We start from the raw sequence: 24,157 nt of genomic DNA on the forward strand, positions 1-24,157 counted from the left end.
ACGTATTGGGCCTTCGGTTGCATTCAAAAACCACACACTTTTGATTTCGACCCCAAAAACGTCGATAGAAATTATCGGTCATAGTATAACTAAATGTATAGAGGGTTAAAATCGCACACTATTTTGTGTGCTAATAATAATGGATAAGATAATAAGATACTATACAATAATCATGGTAACACGTTTTAAGTCTTAATTCTTTAGTCACGTATTTGGCCACTCGTTATTAACCGGTTTTGTTTTCCTAAATAGTGGTTAAAGTGTAAGTCCCAAATGGAGTGTAAAATATTGTCCGTCCAATTGAAAAACAAAAACAAGTTAGTAAATACAATATACATAATACTAATATTTTTGATTTTTAATTAAATTATATTTATTTTTAGGAGCAGTTGTTTAGATATTTAAATCTTGTTTGCATAATATTGTACATATTATATATTGTAAAGTATTATCGTAAAGACCTTTTTGGACTCAAAATCATAAGTGTGCGGTTTTTGGATACAACAATTTTAAAAATTGTGTAGTTTTAACCTACTAAAAATGTGTGGTTTTCTCCTGTATTTTTTCGCAAGTGTGCGGTTTTAGGAGTCAACGGGGTTTCATATAGAAGCTAATTAGTAATGGGTAATATTATATTTAGGTATCCCTCTGCATATTAATTATACATTATTATTTCTCAAAAAAATGGATTATTCACGCCTATGATAGTAACCAGTAACCACTAACCACGGTTATCTTAGATAGCCATGATAGTAACTAGTAAGTATAAAATTATGTAAGAAGACTATTTGTATTGAGGTAAAAATGCAATTGTAAATGAATGTAATGTAATTGTTAGAGAGTCGTTTTTTTTTTAGTATTATGGGCTGGTCAAATCTTAGATTTAAAAAGAATTTCTAACTCAAAATAATTTGCAAATTTTCGTCATTTTTACGTATTTTGTCATTATTTGAAATTTAAAAACTTATAAAAAAAATTGTGACTATGGATTTTTAATTTTTTTCATCTGTCATTGTAACAATATAGTAGGAGCCTTGTATTAAATGTTCAAGCTTTTTTACCCAACAAATAACATTTTATTGATATTTGTATAAAAAAAAATAAAAAAATGAAAACTGAAAATGTCCGTAAACAATTCAAAATAAGTCAAAATATTTGAAAATTGTTATGGTGTATAGAAAATGCTAGTATAAACATTCAGTCAAAATTTCATGTACCTACGGTCATTTGTTTTAGAGTTACACCAAAAACCAAAATCGATTTTCTCAAAAACAGATTTTGCGTAAAAATGTCCGTTTTTCCTTAATTTTTCTTTTGTTTTTCATGTCGCTTTTGAAAATCACTGGGAAATTTTTACTTTTGTCCCCCTAAAGTATCAACTAGATTCACTTTCCTATCAGAAAAGTTACTGTTGAAGAAAATCCAAGCATTTTTACTGTCCTAAAAGGTGATGATACACACATAAAAAAAAAATAAATAAAAAAAAAACACACATCATTGTAAAATCAATATATTCATTGCTTCGCTCAGAATCTAAAACGTACAAAAACGAGTTATTCATATTTATTATTTTAATAAATAATAGATATGCTGGCTCAATAGCATCCTGCCTAGTTGTTAATAATTTTCTTATTAATGTTATTAGGTAACGTTTTAATTTTGTAAATAATACATTTGTATAATAAATTATAATACATCAGTTTTTACTTTTTACTTTCATTAGTAATATTTATATTTTTCCGATTACTGTTATAATTTTATTTTCTAAAAGTTTTTCTGTATTCTTTTTAAATTTTTAAATTTTCTTTTCGTTTGTAAAGTATAAGTTCTTTTTTTTATTTTCAACATAAAACAATAACACTTTTTAAATTAATAGACGCACGCACATCAACAATGCATGCAATTATTAACGAAGGATTATATCCCTCAGACCACAGATGTAAAGACTTAATATTTTTATGCACCTACAATGTTTCAACACCCGTCAAGCTTTATAGAAAAGTTATTAAATCCAAGTGACGATAAGGAATTATTTTGATATGAGTCTTGGTCGGCGCATAAGTAAGCTAAACTATAGATGCCTAAACCAAGTAAGATGATTTTATGTATTATAAGAGAACGCCACACCCGCATGTATTATCTCCGTCTTAAAAACGCGTAATATACCAAATTTACGCTTAGAAATTCAAATTTTATACTGTTAGCTTAAAAATTAGAGTGAATCGACCTATTATAAAACTTGATGGTAAGAATATTATCTGTGTTTTATTGGAATTTTTTTTTTTTTTAAAAAACTACCTCAAGGTGTGTCGTTTTGGCACCCATAAATTGTCAACCCCCCCCCCCCCCCCACATATCTCATTGTTTTGTACCCGATTTGCACCCATTTGTACCTAAAAAACAAAAATAATAATAATTTGTACCCCTCTCCCTTTTACGCAAAACTAAATCCCCCCGTCCGGGTGCTATAACGACGTCGTCCTGGCACCTGGAACCACTAAAAGTCAACCGATCGATTTCAGACCTATCTCATCTTTTTTGTACCCAATTTGTACCTAATTAAACCCTCCCTGTATTTTTTCTTACCCCTTTCCCTTTTTCACAAAACCGAATCCCACGTCCACAATACAAATAAAAGAGGAGTGTTGCTCTTTAATGTAGGTGGTACAGTGAGGTTATGAAATAAAAAATAGCAGACTTGGCCACAATGTATATACCACTACTTTGATAGGACGACTTTTTTTTGGGAGGGAGTTTTGAACTTGGCTTTTTTTCACCGTTAGGTTTTTAATTTAGGTTTTGGGGATAATATTAACGCAAAGCCTGACTAAGGGAATCATTCGTTGAAATATAAATATTAAATCATAAATTATTAAATATAAATAAATATAAATCATTAAATTATTTGAAACTGTAAAATAATAAAAAATAATTATTTATTACACAGAAACGAAATTACGAAAACTAAAATTATATTTATATTACCTATAGAATATTAACTTTGAGACAAATTCATAAGTTATATAAGCATATAATATTATTATTCAAGTAAACTTTTAAAAGTTAATGTCCAATCTTCATCATTGTTTTGTATTTATATATATTATATAGGTATAAGTCGACGTATAATATTATAAATCATACATATTTTTGTATGCAACATTTTCATGATCGCTGACTCCTACAGCCGGGCTGCTGCAGAGTCGGCTGAGTGGGGCCATCGTGGCCTCGCCCGAACCCATTGTTTTTAAGGAGAGATATAAAACCTAACTTAACTTGCAGTAGCGCAATTAATACAAAAAAACCTTCGCCTATTTATTACTTGACACTTACTATTGTGCCCGGCTCACACTATAATAGGCCAGCATCTGGGCCCTGTAAAGAAAAATTACGTACGGTAAAATATATCGATAAATACTTTACGGGGTCTTTACTCTCTATATAGACCAGGCACATGCCAAGCAAATAAAAAAAATTACAAGCCCCTTAAAAACACCGGCAGGCAGGCCAGGCCGATACTGAGCCGTTGCTGGTAGTTTTATTTGGCGTAACATTTATATATTAGTCACTAGTCAGTGTTGTATACAGGTGGCCAGATGGCACTTATATACCTATACATACATTCGTGGCCACTGATAACCTATATTTTAACACAGCAAACATTATAATTATACAAAACAATAAGAAAAAAATAAGAAATACAGAATACAAGAAGTTAGTTAGGAAAAAATAAACCAGAAATAAACCAGACAACAACACATGTGTCGTTTATTGAGCACGTCACGTATTTTTATTGTTGATGATTTTTAGTTTTTATTTGTTCCATTTGTTTATTTTTCCCAAACGACTCTATGAACAATAACAGCAGTGTATAAAAAATTTTTTTGTTTGACGTTTACAATATTTCAACTCAGGTTTTATATTATAATTGAGTATTATATTTTATACATAGTAAAATTATAACTCATATAATTTTACATTAATTACTTGATTGTATATTGTTATCTCGTGACTTTTTGTTAATCTTTCTGACTAAGGTATAATGGTCTAGGAAACAAATAGATTATCAGTGGCAAGAAATATATTATATTATTATGTACAATCAGTGCAAGGGGTCGCAATAATGGTCATTGAGAGTTTACAATGTCATCTGTCGAATCTGTATAAAACACGGGTCCCGGACTAAGATATAAATGTGACGCTAAAAAATAAAACAACTGGTAGACTGATGACGTTCAATAATCAGTGTTTATGATAGGGAAACCTTTTATTTTTATATCAAAGATTTGAACATTTAGTACAAAATTCTTAATATGATTGCCTACATTTAACAAAAAAATTAATTTCTATATCGGGAAGTTAATTAAAATTTCTATCGGAAGGTCAATGCAATTTTTACCAAATGTTTATTTTACCATTGTCGATACATGATAATATGATATAATGCAAATGGGTTACGAGGCACAACATATCGAGGTGTGATAAGTCATTACACGTTGGGGTGTGGTGGGGAGTGACAAGTCACGTCATAGACTCGCTCGGTTTAGAAGTCCATGGGCTAAGTTTTAGAACTCTCCTTTTGATACTACTTACATGTTACATGTATGCCTTTTGATGCCACTCGAAATATTATATTTATTTGGCAGTAAAAACGTATTTTTCAAAATAATAATAGGTTAGCATCATACTTAAGCAGTTTTGTGATTTTTGTGCCATTGTTCCGTGCCTAATATGTAAACAAAAAAAGATTATTTACTATTAGGTATTTGCCCAAATGCCCAACCATGGTTTGTTCAGTTGCTCTGGATACTCATATTTTGTTTTGTATTTACATAATTACCTTTTAAATACCGTTGTTGAACGACGTTTGCTATTATTTTTACTTTATCTTATTCAAAACTTTTATCATAATTAATTTATAATAGATACATAACTTCGAACATGGTTAATAATATGTTAGCTTTTTTTTTTATGTTTTATTTTATTGCATGTACTTTTGCGGGTTCTGGTGATTATATTTTTATTTTTACTATACGATAAATAACATATTAATATTTATGGTTAATCTTTAAAGTTTAAGTTACTATAAAATATATAATTACTAGCTGACCCTGTGCACTTCGTTGCCCTTACAAAATTACAACCCTTTGAAAAATTGTAATTGTTCAAATCCTTTTGGATGTAACTCGCAGCAGTAAGTGCAATTCAGCTACCCTGGTAGGCAATCCGATTACGTCGGATCGCGGACATTGTGCGACAGCATATCAAGTAGATATGTATATCTAATATATAACAATTTCGTGCAGCAGTGTTTGTTATTGAACTCCTCCGAGGCTCCGAAATTGCTTGACGGAAACTAAATAATGTTCTAATTATTAATAGGTGCATACATCTCTAATGAAATGGATCAAGTATGATAGAGAACATCGGAATAAACGTTTTGTTTCCCATGAATTTTTTGAGTGAACTATTGATAAAGAACCACTTTTGAAGTTAAATAACAATTGTAACTATATAATATTTTTGTATTTGATTTTCTTATTTTTTCAAAATATATTATGTTGGTAGATAGAAAATATTTAGATGAAGCTTATGCTGTTCATACAATCCTTGGTACTGAGTTATAAGCACCAAATTTTACTTGTTGTATTATGTTTAAATTATGAGCAAAAGAGCCAAACACCATCTTACTCTTTTGTTTAACATAATCACAAATCAGTGGAAAACTATACCAATAATTATACCACTAAATAGTTATGGTGAAACTTATTTACTCGATGATGGTTTGAGTAAAAAATATGACCGGATTTAAGAAAATATTGAGAATTACTCTTAATACGACCAAGATCAAATATGCGACCATTATCGAGTAAATAAGTTTCACCATAACTATTTAGTGGTATAATTATTAGTATAGTTTTCCACTGATTTGTGATTATATTAAACAAAAGAGAAAGATGGTGTTTGGCTCTTTTTTTCGGCTCATTTGTTCAAAACTTTCAGCCAGCTCATCTCGATCATAGTCTTGCTCCCGTTGCAATTCACGATTGGATGCATCCATCATGCGTGGGCTTCCAACATGAGTAGCTGAGAGAATGGTCAAACGACCAATGTTGGCCGGGTCTCCTTCAGTAGCGATGGCGTCACGCAAGTACCGGTGTACTCGTCTGATCGTAACTTCGACTGATTTACACGAATGAGATTGATACGCTACATTAATATTCAAATTAAAAAAAAATAATAATAAATAATTATTATTCCCAACTCCTATAACCCATAGCAACCATTAATAAACAAAAATTTCTATCGTAAATCTCAAAATCTCTGTTTGAGCACCTACCGGGGGTGATCAATTCCCTTTTTAAATTAGCCTATGACACTCACAAATAATGTGGCTTTCTATTGGTGAAAGAATTGAAATCGGTTCAGTAGTTCCAGAGATTACCCTCAACAACAGTAACTAACAACTCCTCTTTATATAATAGTATAGATAGATAGATATAGATATAGATAGATAATTTAAATGCATAGACTTATTGTTATTTTAATGAAATACATAATAGTGAAAAAATATTATTTATTAGAACGAAATTTCATATGGCACTACATTTTTAATAGACAATAACCTTAGAATCTATAAGTAGGCCCAATATTATACAATTTTTTTTATATAGCTTACCTAAGATTTGCACTGGTAGTTATACTGGTCATTATAGTTATTAGTTTACAATATATATTCAATTTGTTTAAATATGTAATTTATTATATTACTACTATACAAAAGTATTACATAGGTATAATATTTGTAATAATTCCGCACGTTTATAAAAATGTCTTTAAATTATTAAAATGATGTCAGCACTATATTTTGTTTCCTCTATCTAACAACATAGGTAGCTAATTTACGTTTAGCAGAACCATCCTTGTGTTATTACTTTTAACATTAGAGTGAATTCACCTATTATTCAACTTCAATTTATACATTACCTGTGTTTCCGCGTTGGCTATTTTATAATAGTTTTATTTTTATGTAAGTTATGAGCATGTAAATTATTAAAATTTAAAAATGCTAATAAGTTCTACTTAAACTAAAATATTTTAAAAAATTCAACGTAGGGACAAAGGTAATGTTCTTCATCTTGCCATCATCTTAAGATCAATTGATTGTAAAATAACACCTTGTTTACAAACTTTCAACTTATTTTGATTCAGATGAGAAACTAGCAAAATGTCGTTGTAAGTTAATTAATTTTACTTTACAATAATATATTCACGTAAATACATTGATCACATTTCTACTGTACAATTATAATTTCTATGAAATTGTTATTTTAATTGTAGACTATTATGAAAAATAAATTACAATATTAAATAACACTCAAGAACTAAGTACTAAGTAGTAATTGATTAGGTGTTACTTATACATGATATTGTTTATGGTACTTATTTTTTAATAATACATATAATTTATTTTATTTTTTAATTAAATTCAAATGCATTATAATGACTATTATTTTTATATACCTATAGCTAAACTTTTAAACATTTAATATAATTAATGAAGGGCGTGTGTGTCAATTTTAAATTAAATCGATAGAGTGAGACGTATGAGTTAATAAAATAAAATACTAGGTAGATATTTAGTATTATGTAGGTACCTACATTTTGTAATCTATGGTCAAAACGGTTTTTAAGCCAGTTTTTTTATATTAATATTTAAAAAACCAACAAAATTTGAAAATTTAAACCTTCTATAATTATACCAATTAATATTTTAAAGTTAAAAATGTAATTAACTATACATTTCAGAATTGAAACTTATATCTAAATACATCAACTAAATATCAAATCACGAATAGAAAATGCCGGGTTAAAATTATATTTAAAAATATTTATTTTTAATTTTCAATTAGTTTGGAACTTATTAAATTTACTATTGCAATATCATAATTATAATAAATAATTGGATACACAGTTTCATCATACATTCATTGTTAGTAGAACTTAATTCATAATAATCTTTTGATACTAAATACTTGTAACTAAATAGTCATGGATACGTATTTGTAGTAAAGAATACTGAAAGTTTTTAACGTAGGTAGTTATTTTAAATTTCACTAATATGGTAATTTAATACTGTGCTAGTCAAATAAATATTAAATATATATAGGTAAACAATTTTTTGTCACGCCTGCCATAACCTAACCTAACCTAACCTGAAATAAAAGTTAAATTTTTGATGCTGATTGAAGCGTTAGAAAATTATATTTTTTATGTTGAATGGAACGTTAATGTTAGTAACTACTAACTAGTAACTAGTAAGGTAAAAATCCTGCCATGCATTGGTCGGAAAAGTGTATGTCCAAACCAAATTATTATACATGAAAGTCTCGATACGTTTTGTCTAATATATCAAATATTAGGTTGTAGGTATGGGTTACTTCTGTGCTCTGTTCTATGAAACATTTTGACAAATCTAGATACCAAGGACGGCAATTACAGTTTATTTTGAATTATCATAATATGGATAGAGGCGTAACAATAAATAGTATGTGTGGATTGTTCGGGAAAATAATTAAGTTATAAGTGAATTTCAGCCTTCACCTGCAGCTCGTTTGACAATAGTTGCCCATGATTGAAACAACTCACATCCCGCCCTTTCCTTACAATATACTATTATATATTATATATAATATAAATATTAACTGTTATTATTTTATGATCCAATATTTTACAGCGCAAATGTCGAAAGCTGATCTGTCGCATAGTACGTTGTGCCACTAAAACTGTGTTATTTTTGTTAATTAATAAAAGCATACTAATTTTATATGACTAACTTTTTTTTATAAAACTTAATTATTAACTGGTGAAGTACGATACAGGGCTGCTGATCACACATCACAGAAAACTAAAAACCAGTACTAACTGTAGCTGGGAACTGCTGGCTGTGTCTGGCCACCGCAACGGTCTAGTATATAGGAACTAAAAAATAATATACAAAATATGTATAGCCTTTTTCCAAAAGAAATAGGACGCAAATCTCCAGTATCTGTTCCCCTTAGTTTTTTGTATTTACATCTACTTCTATAGGTACTATGTGCACATCTGTATATTTTTAAAAGCCAATAGTGTTCTTGAGTTTTCCTCAAAGTTGGTCTATAATTGTTGTATGTCCAGCTACTATTATACCATGCACCATTATTAACGCCCTTTTTGAGATATTTGGGCACAACGAAACAAGTTGTCACATTCTAGTTATCGCTACGATACACCGTCTGTCTTCTTGATTTTATCCTTAGAGTTCATATCGTATGAGATTCGGTCTTCTGAAAATAATAATTTAAACATTTTTATTTATTCCCAGACAGCATTTTGTAATGATAATATAATAATAGTATTATAATAACGTTATACTAATATTATTCGTTATTACAATGTTATAATAATATTATTAATCAAAAAAGTGCTGTCCGGATTATTATATTGTATTTACGTACACAAATATGTCACTAGTTGATTATAATGAAATATAAAATCAGTAAAAACTGAGATTTATATATTATGATATAATGTATCTTTTTAGAAATAGACTCCAAATACACTGCTCAAAGTGATTGGATTGACACTGTATCTAATATTTTAGGTAAGTATACACTATTAGTTATTTAAAGTGTTTTATTTAAATATTTTATGTTGTATGGATCACCCTTATTCTAACCCTTATTCGGTAACAGTTGTGACAATCCCATGCACATCAGTCCCTGAGGTAAAGGTTAGCCTGAAGGTCTATGAACACTTAAGACAAGCAAGTAAACTATAAGATCCAGTCACTGAATCCATTATACACCATGTATAATAAACACAACATTTGCCAATTTCTTAGTAGCAAAATATTATAATTTGGTGGGCACGTATGGCATGCAGAAGTATGTCCCATAAGGATAGCTCTCACTGAAAAACCGAGTGGAAAAAGACCCATAGTAAGATCGTGCTAAATGTGGTTGGCTCGGTGAATAGACACTTAACAAGAATACATACTACTTGAAATTTCAGTTTGGTATTGAATATAAATCAAGGGAGGGAAATCGTAGGAGCGACGAATTACGCAAACGGTCTCTTTAAGCCAGAGAAGAAGACTGTATATTACTGAATGTATACTGTGCTTATAAGATGATGGGATAAATTACAATCGCAAGGATTTGAGTAAATTATTTTTTTCGTATTGAATATTTTTTTAAATACCTTTAGTTATAACTTATAAGTATTTGAACGCTATGGATAATGGAATAATATTGTAGTTCGTTATTATTATCTATAATAGTGATGGCAACCCCATGGAAAACATTTTGAGGGCACGCAAAAATTAAAATACTTATATGTCTATATTATTTTTATATTTAATAATAAATATCACAATTATTCACAATGTTTAATGTTAGTACTTTTTCGATAAGTATCGTTGACGTCTTTCAGAAAGATTAGGTTATTAGACTGAACTCAATTTTATACATATACTAGCTGATCCCGCTGGTACTTCGTTGCCCGTTAAATGTACCAATTCTATATTACTCAAACTTTGTTCAATTCGTTATTTAATATTCGGCGTATGGTGTATGGTGTTCAAAATTTATCTTAACTTTTCTGTTGCCCGGGATAAAAGTTCTGATTCGCGGCAGTACATTATCAGGTAGGCAATCTACCTGCGGTAGATCGCGGACCCCGGCGTGCTGTTTGTACGTAAGTGTACGATTTAACTCTAAAGTATCAAAATTGTAGTACTAAGTTTGTCGTTTTTACTTAATTCCACATACGGAGGATTTATATAATCAATTAATGCAAAAGCCTAACGCAACCGTACTGAAATCCGATGAATAAAAAAAAAAACAAATTTAACACTTTTTATAATTAGCCTATCTTTTCCCCAGAGGTCTAATCTACACACAAACATTCATTTTTATCTAAACTAATATATAAAATGATAGCCATAACTCCGGAACTACTTATCCCACAGCGTAAAAACTTCACAGAAACCATCTACATATCAATCTTAATATATCCTGAAATTTTCATCGAAATCGGTTCGGAAATTGAAGCGAACAAAAATAGCGATACAAATTATATTATTATCTCGATTATCACATATTATTAGTATTGTACGCATTCCGCGTACGACGTCGATAAATAACAGATTATTAATAGATAATAATAATAACCTATTCGCGTTATCGCATGGAAACACACGCACGCACGTCGTACGCTGAAACCGCGCGCGCGAAACATCGTACTAACTTAAGAGGCCATAACTCCGGAACCACATATCGCACAGCGTACAAACTTCACAGAAACCATCTACATATCAATCTTAATATGCCCTGAAATTTTTATCGAAATCGGTTCGGTGGATCTTGAGCTATAAGATTTATTCAAAATGTACACTTATTTTTATATATATAGATTCCAATATAATATTTTACATAATTTAATGGCACGTTCGGAAAAAAATAATAATAAAGTAATTTTTGGCACGTAGCGTCAAAATAATTTGACACCCCGGGTCTATAAGACTATAACTACCATATTATTTATAATATTCATTTTATTTCAATCTTTTCTTTGACTTATAATGCGTTTATACTTCATGTACTTATATTTTTTACTGTGTCTAGAGAACCTATGTAAATATAAAACTGATCACTAATAAATTAACAATGAATATTTAATTGAACCTAATTCAAATTATTTCAGTACCAATATGTAATAACGTACGCACATTTCAAGAAAAACATAAATTGCACATACATTTTTCAAGTAATATATTATATTATATCATAATATATAGTTAAGCTCTAAAACTATGAACTATTACTATAGCTGTTGTATTCAACTAAAATAATAAAGGTCAACTAAAATATTTTTTAGTGAACAATAATATTTTAATAGCGGTTGCTTCTATTATATTCTATGGTATTATAACTATGACATCCTTTTACAATATTACCACGAACTAAGATAGATTCTAACTTAGTTAGTGAATAGTACGTACACAAATATATCATTATCTTAGTACATGAGAGTATTTGAATTAAATTGATAAAGTGTTATGACTTATGGGATAATCATTAAATTCTCTAAATATACATTTTAAAATGCTAATAGTTGCTTCAAATATCGAAAAATGTTTACCTGAGGCTCTAGATAATAATAAGCAATTATAACGTAAGTATACTTAAACTTAGTGTACACGTCCAAAGTTCGATAATTATTCGATATATACACATTTGTATTTTTTAGTGTCTATAAAAATATGATATAAACATAATTTTCATTTGAAATTCAGGAGTACAAGATTAAATAAGGATTATAAATGATAATTATATTAATCACTCAAGTACCCATCCGGTTTATAGGTTTGAGTTTTACCGTTATGACTATTATAGGACAGTCACAATAATCTATATTTTAACGATTGAATTATTCATTATTGAGCTATTTTTTTTCAATTTTTTGTACTTTATAATTTACAAAATAGAAAACAATAACAGTTATTAATATATAAATAAAACAGAAAGAAAACTAATCAACAGAAGAATAAAAATGGAAAATACGTGTGTACAATTATTATTATAAAGATGTGTATAAGCAGGCTAAAAATAGAGTACCCAATGGTCCGATGAGATGTCCGGGGTTAGAACAACTTCCTCTTCCATAAGAAACCATTAAAAATATCACAGTTATAGCAGTAGTGACACATTTTGGATGGCTTTTATACAACTGCTATAGCAGTAATATTTAAAAATGACCCCTGCCATAAACTATTCATATTACTGCTATAGCAGTAATATTTGGCAACTGTCCATAAACGTGTTAAAACTATTGGCTTTATTCTAAGATAGAAAATCTGTACTAGTAAGAAATAATTTATAAAACTGAATATTGTAAGATTATATAATTGATACGATACAGATTTAAATAGTAAATATTATTTTTTTCAAAAACAATCACTTTTTGAAATAAAGTGGTTAGGTTCATGATATAAGGTATACACTAGGTATTACCCATGTGATTTGTTAAATACAAGAATTTTAACCGACTTTTGTGACTGACTTATATTTATACTATAACCCCTAAAGGTTATTGAGTAATAATTCATAACTAAATTTTTCTTTTAGATAGACTATGTTGGATAGATTTCTTTCCATTACAGACAATTAAGTGTTATATGCCTACTTCATTGTATTAGGCCAAGATAATAATTTAAATATTTTTAATTTATCATCATGTTATATTTCTTTACAAAATTATATTACGACTGGAATAAACTGAAATCTAAAATCAGTATAAAACTAGTTCATGAATAATATAATGTATCTTTTTATAGCCAAATATATTTTTGACGACTTATGTAAGTGTACATTACTAGTTACTTATAGAATTATGTTTAAATTTGTATAATGCATGGGATAACCTTATTCCGTAACGAGTATGACAATCCCCCTTACCTCAGTCACCGAAGTAAAGTTGTAGCCCGAAGGTCTAGGCAACACCTCTGGCAAAGTAAGTGATCCAGTAACTGAAGTACCTACCTTCAAATAAAAGTTGGCACCTCATTAACGAGGGTTTTCAATGATGGGCCAACACCCCATAATTATAGAACACTCTTTTGTTTAGAAACTTCAAAATAATCGTCGGACATCGTACATAAAGGATTCCCGATCTAGAAATGGAAACAAAAAACTTTTGGAACACTTTTTAAATTTTAGGAACATCAATAATTAATCAGGTAACAAAGATCGTGGAGAGACTATTCAAAGCAAGTCCAAACATAGGTTTAATAGTTAACGAAGCTAAAACAAAAGATATAACTGATAAGAACTCTATAACCATAACCAAAATATTTTCATATTCGTTTCCGTACAATAAGAACAAATGGTCTTTCTATTTCTTAATATATATGATTCTGCAAAGGTTTTATCTCCTCCTCTGCTTCTCAATTAACTCTGTATCACTCTGCGTGTGTTATTCAATTTTTATTTTTATTTTTAAATTTTAAACGTAATTCTTTCATCAGTATCAAGAAGTCCTCTAATCATTAGTTCTAACCCAATGTTGAAAAGCATAGGAAATACCACGTCTCCATGTCTTATACCTCATTTCACGTCAAATACTCACATCAATGTCTTCTTTTACCACCCATAGCTCCTATATTATTATGGAACCGGAGACTGTTTTTTTTTATTTATGGATAGCATCAAGAGATCCTGATTAAATTCATAACTCTTTCTTCATTGATTGTTAAATTATGTGGATCTGGTCTAATGTATTTAAAGTATTTTATACTATCTAATGGGATTTTTACATTTATATTATTAGTAGTTTAACCACATACCCTTGTAATAATATTACAAGAACCAAAATCCTTTCACATCCCTTACTATTGTTTTTTTGTATACCCTTTTATAATAATATGTGTTATTATAAGCCTATTTTGCAGTTTATAATATCTTAAATTATACGGTTTAATAGTAGCTAAAATATTAAATAAATACTAAAAGAAATGGAATAGTATCCTAGACCCTAGTTAGTTATTTTTGTCTATAACTACCATATCATTTATAATATTGTTATTCGATATTTTTTTCTTTAAATTGTAAAGCATTGTAACTCATGTATATTTTTTTCTGTGTCTAGTGAACCTATAGACATGTATGAGTAATAAAGTATTAATGAATAACTTAATTTAACCTAATTCAAATTATTTCAGTATCAACATGTGGATTTCTAAACAAATATCTAGATAATGATACGATAGATAAGAAAGGTAATTACCTAGATATTAAACTGTCTACAAGACATATATCTTACACTTTATATAGGTATGTTCTAAAACCATAAGACAATACTATAGCTGTTGTATTCAACTAAAATAAAACATATAAAGGTCAACTAAAATATTTTTCAGTGAACAATGGTATTTCAATAACTGTTATTTCTATCATGTTCTATGATATAACCAATAACGTCTTGATATAATATTACCACGAACTAAGATAGATTTCATCTTAGTTCGTGATTAGTACGTACAATAGTATATCATTAGTTTAGTCCTTAGATCATATACTATGGACGGAGCTACAGCGTATGATTTTGTTGCCGACATAGCGACGAGTCACCGAATTGGGTGATCGATGTGCTCAAGCGCAATGCAACTCCTCGCATAATTATCCATATTAAAAAAAAAAATAGGTATAAGTACAATAGGTATCTATGGATAAATATGCGAGAGGTCGCGTTGCGCATGCGCATATCAACCACCTAATTCGCGACTCGTCGCTAATATCGGCAACGTTTTTTTGTATTGATTTAATACGCTGTGGCTCCATCCATAGTATATAATCTAAGGTTTAGTCCATGGTAATATTTTGATTAAATTGATAAAGTGAGATGAGATGATCATTATATTTTAAAAATATTAATTGAAATTAATATTAAAATTAATTATAAAATAATATAAAACGTTTCTGAACAGAAACGTTATGTAATTTCGTGAAAATTTAAACATAAAATAACTAAAAAAAAAGGTAGGTAAGTGGATGTCGCTCTGCTGTACAGTAGGTTACAAGTAGGTCACTGTAATGGATGGTGTTAAATTTGAATTCAATGATATAATATCATTGTATAAGAAAAACGATTCTGAGCGAAAGCGGGCAGTCAGCCTATGATATAACGAAGTATATTTTATGATATTATTGTGAATAAAGTAATTTATATATTTACTTATTTACGTGAAACCTTGTTTTAAATTTTCAGTCCTCTAGATACAAAATTTGAACATTTTATAAATTTTTAACTAGAAAATAATTATTAAATTTTAAATTTGATAATAAAAATAAATAAATCGTGCCTATGTATTTTCAATATTTTTCAACTGCTATTGTAACAATATATCAGGAGCCTTGCATACAATTTTCACGCTTTTCTACCCAACAAATAAAATTTTATTGATATTTGTATAAAAAAATACTAAAAAAAACGGAAACTAAAAATGTCCGTAAACAGATCAAAATAAGTCAAAATATTTAGGAGTAGTAGTGTTCACACAGATCCTCCTCTGCTGTCGGTTCAAACGGAAAAAAAAAAAAATAAGTCAAAATATTTGGAAAATTTTATGGTGTATAGAAAATGCTAATATAAATATTCAGTCAAAATTTCATGTACCTACGATCATTTGTTTTAGAGTTACACCAAAAACCAAAATTGATTTTCTCGAAAACAGATTTTCCGTAAAAATTCCAGTTTTTCCTTAATTTTTCTTTTTTTTTTTCATGTCGCTTTTGAAAACTACTGGGAAATTTTTACTTTTGATCCCCCAAAGTACCAACTAGATTCACTTTCCTATCAGAAAAGTTACTGTTGAAGAAAATCCAAGCACTTTAACTGTCCTAAAAGGTGATGACAGACTAAAAAAAAAATTAAAAAAAAAAACACACATCATTGTAAAATCAATACATTTATCGCTTCGCTCAGAATCTAAAAATTGGTTATAAACAATTTTGGTTAAATTTTCTATCCAATATGGAAAATTAAATGTTGTAGTCATATACTTCAATGTATTATGCTTAAATAATAATTTAAATATTTTTATTATTTTATATTGTATTTGCGTACACAAATATGTTACGAGCTAAATAGACTGAAATATAAAATCATTAAAACACTGAGATATGTGAATGATATTATAATGTAATAATCTTTTTATAGAATATAAACCTGTTCTAGATAATTTATGTAAGTATATATAACTAGTTATTTATAGTGTTATACTTAAATATTTTATATTGCATTGGATACCGTTATTGGGTAACAGTTGTAACAATCCAGCCGATCTTAGTCAACGAGGTGTAGCCTGAATGTCTATAAATATCCTAAGTAAGTGATCCTGTTAGTTGTCACTGAAGTACCATCACTAAAAAATTGGTCCTTCGTAAACGAGGATTTTCGATTAACCATCACTATAAAACATTCTTTTGTTAAGAAACTTCAAAATAAGCCTCAGACATAGTACATAAAGGAGTCCTAAACTGGATATGGAAATAGGAAAATAATCAGGAATTTACAGGTTGGCACATATTGGAACATTTTTTAAATCAGGGTCAATAAAAGTAGTTAATAATGAGATAACAAAGTATAAATTAAATATCTTAGCTCTACAGGAAATTATATGTCCAGGGAATGGCAGTATTAAACAAAAATATACAACATTCTTTTATAGTGGTTGTAATGATAATAGACATGGGACTCCAAATGATATATGATAAATAACAGATTGTTAGCGAATGTTAAAATATTTGAACCCATAATTGAGCGAATATGTTACATCTGCCTGAGAATCAATGGGCAAAATATTATACAATTCAGTTGTAATGCACCAACTAAAGAAAAAAACGGATAAATTAAGGGCCTTTTTTATGATAAACTTGAGCAGATTTCTAACACTGGTATGATATTAAAATAATAATAGGGATTTCAACTCAAAATTAGGATGATATCCCAGTGAAATCTAGGTGTGCTAATGAATGTAGCAAAATTTCGTACTGCACATAAAGTAAATTATAGCGTAAATTATTTTTTTCTTGTATTAAATTTTTTTTTTAAACACTTATTTTATAAGTTTTTTAACGGTTAAAAATGGTTTTCCATGTTTATATATTTTTTGTCGTAGGCCATCTATACTCCATCCACGTTAAGAAGATACTTCGTCTTCGACCAGTTGTCGTCGAGCTGTGGTCAGCCGACATCCAATTTTCACCCACACCGAATCAACCATATGTTTGGTTAAGGCACGCCCCTGCGTGATAATCAGCCACCGATCTTAACGTGAATTTTGTATAGTACTCTAATCCGCTAATAGAGCCAGTCCGTATCTGTCAAGTTTAGATACTTCAATTATCAGTGTTCTAGTTGTATATAGTGTACACTGATCTTAAATCCGAAGTTCCGATCTTAAAATCCCGTTCATCATATTATTGTGTTGTGTTTGTTTCTTAACTACTGAGTTTTGCGTATTGAGTGGTTGGTCTAATGACAACCACCATTAATGGAGTATTCAACATAGTGATGGCGTAGGATGTTGGTTTTACGGTGGTACGATTTAAGTAGATACTCGCTTACCTGTGACTATTCTGATATCCATCTTGCTGCATTCCACCTATGCGTTAGGGAGTTCCAGAGGATGTCATCCCCGTTACTCAATAACCAAGACATAGTTCTATTACATTTGTAAATATCCTTGTATAAATTGTTAAAAATCTACACCAGGGAAGAGGGAACTAATAATTATCACTATAAAATAGAAGGTAGGTAAACACACTCGTATTAACAATCGTAGAAAGAGAATAGATCCTTTGGAAATCTGGTGGTTGTAAAAAAGTTGTGATTACCAGAATTGGGTGAACCGTTTGAATAAACATACCATAATAATTATAAAACCATAATTTACGAGTACGTGCAATATCCTGTCTTGTCCTGTATGTTCAAGTGCGCCGATCGATGATAATTCCTGCCTGTGTGGCGAATGAATACATGTTCTCCTCTCTTGTCTCCATGGTTTTGGTAAGACTCCACTGATACCATGTACTGGAATATCAGCCGATTAATTAAAAAAATTTCCTCATTTGTTCTCTCTCTTTCTCTACCTCTCACTGTCTCCGTCATCCGTCGTCGATTTCGTGCTTTTGCGTCCGATTAAACTGGAGCGCGACGACAATTATTTTATATACGCTATTGATATAGCATGGAGAAGTAGAACCCTGTTTTTGTCGATGCACCATTGGACGGCATGGCATGAAGCGAATTGTGTTTAATTATTAATGTACTATGTAGTAGTAGCTACGTATTTTTAATATCAAAATATTATCAATAAACCGTGGCCGGTATTCTCGTACCTTAATTTATTGTTATTATCACTATAATTATATTTTCCTAGTAACCGTACAGAGAAGCGGGTGGGATGTACAAATTTTTATATATTTATATTATAATGTATCTATTGGTTTATTTATTATATTTGTGTTTTCTCTTTTGTTTGAGTTTTATACCTGAACAGCTTTCTTGGCACTATATTAAAAAAACGAGTGTGTGAGCCAACCATTACACTCTGGGGAAGTAAAACTTCTTTCATAAGTATTGGGACCCGTGAAATTATAAGTAATGCAGGGATAGTGAGAAAAATCAAAACGATAAAAATAAACATGCACGCCGCCGCCGCCATGCATGACGTTCAAAATAAATAAATAAACAAACGTGTCGTTTTATTTTTCGTTACGATTTTTTTCCACCCACGCACCTCAAGAAAGAAGTTTTACTTAAAAATTGCACTTCTTTCTCTAATAGTGTGTTACTAGTATTATTATCGTTATTGTAATTAATTATTCCTCGTGTTTCAAACATCGAACTATATAAGGTGAAATCCACGTCACTCCGGCCTTACCAGGTCTCAGGTTAGGTTAGGTTAACTTTTTTCAAGTGTAATAGGAGCGCACACAAAGTTCAAATCCAAAGTATTTTATGCGACGCAATGTGATTTAGACACTATTATATTATTAGAAGATTATTATTATTACATATTATACAACATAGATTAATAATATTATAAGCACCACAATCCTTTCACATTCCTTCCTGTTGTTTAATTGTATACTTGTTATTGTAACATGTGTTACAAATTTACAATAAGCCCATGTCGCAGTATATTACATAGGTATTATATTATACGGTACCTATATATTAGTAACTAAAACAAAAAATGAAAGAAAATGGAATAACATCCTAGTTATTATTGTCTATAACTATCATATTACTTATAAGTTATAAGTTATAATTTTGTGTTTGGAATCATAAAGCGTTTATAATCAATTTATATTTTTTGAAAATATGTAGATATAAAATGTATCTTCAATAAAGTAACAATGAATACTTAATTCATATAATTTCAGTACCAACATGCACTGCCCTATACAACTATGATGAAAAGATAGTAAAAAATACTAACGGTAATTATATATATGTGGAAAAAAATACAAACAAATTGTTGTATTCTTTGATTATTACTTTTAATATATTCTATATAAAAATATTATTACAAAATATGGTGGTAAAATTTATTATAATTAATAAATTAAAGGTCTATTTACGCATTTATAATAAGTAAATAGGTAATATACTTTAAGTGGCCCATCCGGTTAATATGTTCTATTATATTTCATCGTATTAAGCTAAAATAATAATTAAAATGGGGGACGAGGTGGCCGAGCGGTCTAACGCGACGGATTCGGCACAGCCGGTCCGAGTTCGATCCTCGACCACTGGGCGGCATTTTTCTCCGTGCAAGTCACGGTGTCCGGAGAACAAGTGCTGCCATCCCCCCACCCCGGGGCACGGCAGAAACCTACGGGTGCCCCATTAGAAATTCTGCCAAACACAACACACACGTGTACCAACCTACCCAATATAAAAAACCTACAGTGCCCTCCCCACACCCAATGGCCTATGTTGCCGCGGGTTACCCAATAAAAAAAAAAAAATAATTAAAATATTTTTATTTATTATTATATTGTATTTCTGTACACAAATATGTTAAGAGTTAATTAGAATGAAATATAAAATATGTAAAAACAGGCCTATGAATAAATTAATAATGTATCTTTTTATAGAATTTATCTTTACTCTTGACTATTTCTGTAAGTATACATTCATAGTTTTTTATAATATTATATTTAAAAAATGGATAATGCATGGGGTACCCTTATCGGGTGTGGCAACCCGCGTACCTATCAGTCACTGAGGTAAAGGTGTAGCCTGAAGATCTAGAAACACCTCAGACAAGTCAGCAAGTCACTGAAGTACCTTCACCAAAAAGGATTTTGATAGATCAACTCCCCATTACTATAAAACACTCTTTTGTTAAGAAACTTCAAAATATGCCTCGGGCATCGTACATAAAGATTCCCAACCTAGAAATGGAAACAGGAAAATAGTCAGGATATTATATACCCTTGTAATAATATTACAAGTAGGTACTACAATCCTCTTACGATCCTGATATACATCTTGCTGCATTCCACTTAGGCGTTAGGGAGTTCCGGGGGATGTCATATTGTCTTCCCCGTTACTCAATAACCAAGACATAGTTATATTACACTTGTAAATATCCTTGTATAAATTGTTAAAAATCTACATCAGGGAATAGGGAACTAATAATTCACTATGAAATAATACATAATAAAATGTATTCTTGTTATATTTCTTAGAAAGTAGTGTGTATACACTCGTATTAAAAATCATAGAAACATAATAGATCCTTTGGAAACCTGGTGGTTAAAAAACTTCAAAATAAGCCTTAGACACCGTAAAATATTAATAAAAAAATTTTAAAAATATTAAATATATATTATATTTATAAAATATTCGCAAAGACTATATAATAAACACAAAACATTAATAGTATTCTTGTTGTATTTCTTAGAAGGTAGTGGTATCCACACTCGTATTAACAATCGTAGAAAGAGAATAGATCCTTTGAGAAATCTGGTGGTTGTAAAAAAGTTCAAATCCAAAGTATTTTATACTACGTAATGTGATTTAGACAATAATTATATTATTAGAAGATTATACACCATTGTAATAATATTACAAGCACCACAAGCTTTTCACATCCCTTCCTCAGTCTTCTTGTTTTTTTATATTATATCCTTTTATATTAATACCTATGTGTTATTATAAACCTATTACACAGTATATTATATCTTATATTATACGGTATATTTGTACCTAAACCAAATAATGGAGAAAATGGAAGTTAGTTATTAATTATTAATGTCTGTAACTATCATATTATTAACAATATTGTGTTTTGATAAATTTCTTCTTTAAAATGTAATGTGTTTATAATTAATGTATATTTTTTATTTAAGCTATACAGATGTACTAGATGTAAAATTTATAACTAATAAAGTAACAATGAATACTTAATTGAACCTAATTCAAATAATTTCAGTTTCATCTACATGCCAATTTCTACTCAGGTTTCAAAATACAGACAAGAAAGATTATAAAGGTAATTAGGTATTAAACTGTTCACAAAACATAAATCTCACACGTAATATAGAATATAGGTTTATAACTTTATAAGCATTAAAAATGATTAGGTTGCCAATACCGTGGGTACTATAAAACATTATTGTTGCCAGCCACTCGTTCGAAGTCAGGGAACAACTTTTTTTGGTTTAAATATGTTTACAATTGTCGTTATAATTGCTGGCTTCTTAATTTAGATTTACAATACGGCTTTGTCAACACGGGAATGCTTTTTGGTTTTTTAATTTTGTCCATTTGTACCAACTATGTAGGTACATCTTAAATATGGTAGACCTCAGTCTTGTTATGATTACTTTTCAAATGTATTCAGAATACGTGTTTAAATACATTTTAATAATATTCAAAATACTTAGACAAATACTTTTTTTTGAGTTCTATAACATTATTTGGTAATATAAATGTTCACGGGGATGTTAATGTGTTCTCTGGAAATTATTTGGGCCATGATGATATCATTTATTTTTTTTTTAGTTCTCCATGCATTTCTATATTTTTTTCTGTGTATATGTATAGGTTGTTGTTGGATACATTTTTTTTATCTAGGCATTTAAGAGATATTTTAGTCCATTTCCTTTCAGGCGTAATATCACCACTTAAGTTATATAGGCTAAATGGCTGCAATGGAAGGATCCTATGTCATTATAAAAATCTTTTTTTTTAAAAAAATCATATTTTTAAATTTTTTATAATTTTATAAATAAACATATTATATGTATATTTATAAAATTATAAAAAAAGTATATATATGTATTATAAATGCTGTTTTTTAATAATTAAAAACACTGAGTAAAAATTATTGTTTTCAAAAAAAATTACTTTTTGTAATAATTAGGTTAGGTTTATGAGAAAATAGAAATATACTTACATTAAATATCACAACAAGAATTTTGATAAGTATTAATTAATTTGAAATCCTTGTTGAATATCATTGACACTTGGTAGCCATTGTAATTTCACACTAAATAAATCGTATGAATAATTTTGGTTAGAATTTCTATAAATTAGGGAAAATTAAGTGTTATAGTCATATTTCATCACATTAAGCTAAAACAATAATTTAAACATTTTTATTTATTATTATATTGTATTTATGTACACAAATATGTTACGAGTTGATTAGAATGAAATATAAAATTAGTAAAAACTGAGGTTTATGAATAATATAATGTATCTTTTTATAGGATCTAAATTTACTGTGGACGATTTTTGTAAGCATACATTAATAGTTATTTATAATATTATATTTAAAAAATATAATACCTACAGCAGAGGAGGACCTGTGTGAACACTACTACTCCTCTGCTGCCATCGTTTATTAATGTTTAATAAAAACGTTAATACATGCACATTCTTAACACATAACTAATTATGGTTGCTTCACCTTGAAAATAAACATTAATACAATAGGTACAATACAATGCAATACAATGCGATACAATAAATAATAAAGTCAGTCAGTTGGAGCGGCTGCCACTGCATTCGCTCTTCGTTCGGTCTCAGCTATCCTTTCATCATGCTCCTTAACAATGGATACTTAATTGAACTCAATTCATATTATTTCAGTTCCATTATGCCATTTTGTACAAGATTATAAAAAAAATGAAGGTAATTGGGTATTAAACTGTTAACAAAACATAAATCTCATACGTAATGTATATTATAATATATTTTATGCTCTAAAACTATGAACCGATACCTACTGTCCTACTATGTTGTATTGAACCAAAATAAAAAAAATTAATTTGATTAAATTGTTATTCTTAGATGATCCTCAATCACCAGATCCATTTTGCATTGAATACAGCAAAGAGTAATGACTCTGAGTAAGCAACATTTTAATATTATTAGATATTTACAGATCACAAAAAATAATTGTGTATTTTGTGATGGGATTATTAAAATCATGGTAGGTTGTTAATATATTACATTATTACATAATATTAAACGAAAAGTTGATAAATGTTTAGCTTGTGTTAAATTGTATTTTATTTTAATTTAATTTTAC

At 29.1% G+C, this 24,157-nt stretch overlaps 1 protein-coding gene across 1 annotated transcript; it reads left to right on the plus strand.

The window, feature by feature from the left end:
* Positions 1-4,895: 4,895 nt before the first annotated feature.
* Positions 4,896-23,966, plus strand: LOC132949113 (uncharacterized). Its single transcript, XM_061019895.1, has 13 exons — positions 4,896-5,008; positions 7,213-7,236; positions 8,738-8,767; positions 9,584-9,643; positions 11,746-11,808; positions 13,379-13,402; positions 14,762-14,818; positions 16,759-16,785; positions 19,992-20,048; positions 20,709-20,735; positions 22,052-22,111; positions 23,334-23,360; positions 23,917-23,966. Exons 1-13 carry the CDS (start codon positions 4,942-4,944, stop codon positions 23,964-23,966), a joined length of 573 nt encoding a protein of 190 aa, XP_060875878.1. The 5' UTR covers positions 4,896-4,941.
* The last annotated feature ends 191 nt before the right edge of the window (positions 23,967-24,157 follow it).

This window comes from Metopolophium dirhodum, chromosome 7 (assembly GCF_019925205.1).
Source record: "Metopolophium dirhodum isolate CAU chromosome 7, ASM1992520v1, whole genome shotgun sequence".
NCBI lineage: Eukaryota > Metazoa > Arthropoda > Insecta > Hemiptera > Aphididae > Metopolophium > Metopolophium dirhodum.

Bases quoted from the DNA above. Each gene is read 5' to 3' on its own strand.
- LOC132949113 (XM_061019895.1), top strand. From the start codon at position 4,942: ATGGTTAATAATATGTTAGCTTTTTTTTTTATGTTTTATTTTATTGCA. The intron at 7,237-8,737 runs GTAAGTTAATTA...AATATTTTACAG, and splicing joins GAAACTAGCAAAATGTCGTT to CGCAAATGTCGAAAGCTGAT. The intron at 13,403-14,761 runs GTAAGTGTACAT...AAATTATTTCAG, and splicing joins ATATATTTTTGACGACTTAT to TATCAACATGTGGATTTCTA.